Source organism: Miscanthus floridulus, chromosome 8 (assembly GCF_019320115.1).
Source record: "Miscanthus floridulus cultivar M001 chromosome 8, ASM1932011v1, whole genome shotgun sequence".
In the NCBI taxonomy this organism is placed as follows: domain Eukaryota; kingdom Viridiplantae; phylum Streptophyta; class Magnoliopsida; order Poales; family Poaceae; genus Miscanthus; species Miscanthus floridulus.
Genome location: NC_089587.1, coordinates 14,303,035 through 14,305,783, shown reverse-complemented (window position 1 = coordinate 14,305,783; position 2,749 = coordinate 14,303,035). Strand labels below are relative to the sequence as shown.

Genomic DNA, 2,749 nt, shown 5'->3' with positions numbered 1-2,749 from the left:
ATATGCAGCATACAAATATGCACACTTGCAACATGCGTTTGAAAAAGCAGATGAAACATTGGAAATAAACGCTTACAACATACGTCAACAACCATTGCAACATGTGCAACATCACGGTCTATTTTTGCAACATCCATATGAAACACTTGCAACATACCTCTGAAATAATTGAAACACACTCTTGCAACATGCGCTTTCAACGTAACGTCTCCTTGCTGCTCGGTAGAATGGAGACTCGTCGATGTGTGGAGTCCGCCAAAGGCAGTGGCCCGGCGATAGTGGCTGCACGTCGCAGAAGGGAGGCATCTAGCGAATGAGCGGTGGGGAGCCCGCGGTTGCGCGACTTGGAGAGGGCAGCAGCGCACCGCGCCTGGCAGGGCCGGCAGCCGAGCGCTGCGACTTGGAGGCGGCCATGCGCCGTGCCTGGCAAGGTCAGCAGCCGAGCGGTGCGCCTCGGAGAGCCAGTGGTCGTGCGCCCGGAGGTGGTAGGCGAGCGGATAAGAGCGATAGAAAGAGGAACAAGTGGATGAGCAATTTTTTTAAAAAAAACGAAGGAACATGGTTGTTGGGTTAACGTCGTTGCCCAGCAACGATGGACAAACGCCCGGAGATTATACTCCTAGCAAACTCCTACACGAAAATGTTCCTTGGCTGCACGATTAACAAGCCGACCGAGTTGGGCTGGCATCGCCTTCGGTTTCCCTCAACAAGTAAAGCCCACTTGTTCACGTTGTAACTTGTTTAGGCCCATCCCCAATACTCACTGGATGCAGTACTGTGCTACATTCGGACCACTGCCCAGTTTGAATTTAAGAGCTTTGACATTAAGAAGATGTACAGTACACCATATATAAATTATAATTGCATTCTTCCAAAGAAGATGGCTACTTTCAGAAAAAAAAGAATTATTTATCGAAGGACATGAATAAATACACACAAGAAAAAAATCAAACAAATCAGAATTTGACGGCAAACGACTGCACCCAAGCAATCGGCCTGTTTGGCTGTGGCTTGTCGTAAACGATCATAAATTTTCAGCCAAAACAGTATTTTTCTCTCACACAAACCAGCCAGCAGTACTTCTTCACAAACCAGCAACGATATGAACCAGCCAACCAAACACAAACCAGCAACGATATGAACCAGCCAACCGAACAGGCTGAATATACAGTCAGTCAGACGGATAAGCCCAGGAGGCCAGGATACATAAACACGGAGACCGGCCAACTTTTTTACTACTAGCAGTCAATAATTTACTTCTTGGTGGCGAACTGCGCCTTGATCCTCTGCACAGTGGCGGCGTCGATCCTGAACGCCTTGGCGAGCACCTCGTCGGAGACAGCGGGGGTGGCACCGAACAGCGAGTCCGCGACGCGGATGAGCCCAGGGTTCTGGCTGCTGAGCCCAGCGATACCGACGGCGGGGCTGGCGCCGCAGTTGAACTCGAAGTGGACGAGGCCCTTGGGGAAGACGAAGACGTCGCCCCTGGACAGCACCTTCGCGAAGAGCGTGCCGTCGGTGGCGAGGAAGCCGACGTACATCTGCCCCTGGACGACGGTGAGCACCTCGGTGGCGCGCGGGTGCGTGTGCGGCGGGTTGAGGCCGCCCGAGGTGATGTCGAGGCGCGCCATGGCGATGCCCAGCGAGTTGAGCCCCGGCAACGCGCGCACGTCCACCAGCGTCACCTTGGAGCCGAACGCGTTGGTGGTGTCCCCCGCATTCTGCAGGCCCGAGAAGGCGAAGTCGGACGCGGATACCTGCGCTGGGTCCTTGCACACCAGCCCGTTCACGAACACGGAGGAGGCGGTGTCACTACGTAGAAAACGATTTTTAGCAACGGTTCATTTTTTTTGTAGGGGCGGCTTGAGATGGAGCCACCCCTACAGTGGCGTGCTCGGGTGCCCAGACACCAGCCGCCCCTACAAATGGAACAGCAGGGGTGGCTGGTGATATGAGCCGCCCCTACAAATGGAGTATGATTTTTAGGGGCGGCTCAATCACCAGCCGCCTCTAGAAATGGTATTTGTAGGGGCGGCTGGTGATTGAGCCGCCCCTAAAAATGGCCCGTATTTATAGCTTCTATTTGTAGGGGCGGCTCAATCACCAGCCGTCCCTACAAATGACCCCATATAAAAGTGAAGCAGCACCTTCTTCCTCCTCGGGTCATTCACTCCAACCCGTGAAAGAAAGTTGGGGAGGGCTTGGGCACCTCCCAAAAATTGCTTTACTAAGGGGGGAAGGTTTTGGTCTCAAATCCTTTGGTGGAGAGGTTGTAGAAGGTAAGAAAATGCTATTCCACACTTTTTTTGAAGTTTTAATGGTTGATTAGTGAATAATTAGAGTTTTGTTTTTCTCTCTCTTCTATGGTGCTTGAGCTATTTATGAGCAAATTAGACCCAACTTTTAAATGTACTAGGGTAAATTAGGGAGGGGAACAAGATCATACCCTTATTTGGTCCATGTTTCTTGATTTTAGTGAACCATTAGTTAGTTTTATGGATGTTTCATGTGCATGTGATCTAGATCTAGGGTTTGGTTTTTTTATTAATTTCGTTTTTGTAAATTTATGTTTGATAAAATTGGACTAGGGTTTATACAAAAGATATTGTGTAAAGTATAATTATTGCTAATTGTTGTCTTTGAAATTGTTTATTGTAATCAATAAATATGTATTTTAATTATTTATGGATAAATGGGCCATTAATTAATTTTCCTCTACCATGGTGTGTTTGTATGCTTCATGTAATTA

At 49.1% G+C, this 2,749-nt stretch overlaps 1 protein-coding gene across 1 annotated transcript; it reads right to left on the bottom strand.

The window, feature by feature from the left end:
* Positions 1-1,175: 1,175 nt before the first annotated feature.
* Positions 1,176-2,167, bottom strand: LOC136468604 (putative germin-like protein 2-3). The gene is made up of 2 exons (XM_066467112.1): positions 2,148-2,167; positions 1,176-1,812 (listed from the first exon to the last, which is right to left on the bottom strand). The coding sequence occupies exons 1-2, from the start codon at positions 2,165-2,167 to the stop codon at positions 1,254-1,256; spliced, it is 579 nt and encodes a 192-aa protein (XP_066323209.1). The 3' UTR covers positions 1,176-1,253.
* Positions 2,168-2,749: the final 582 nt, after the last annotated feature.

What these genes read in the sequence shown, in the direction of transcription:
- LOC136468604 (XM_066467112.1), bottom strand. Translation starts at nt 2,167, where the DNA reads ATGACCCGAGGAGGAAGAAG. An exon ending in ATGACCCGAGGAGGAAGAAG is followed by an intron (nt 1,813 to 2,147) that starts GTGCTGCTTCAC and finishes TTTTCTACGTAG; the next exon opens with TGACACCGCCTCCTCCGTGT.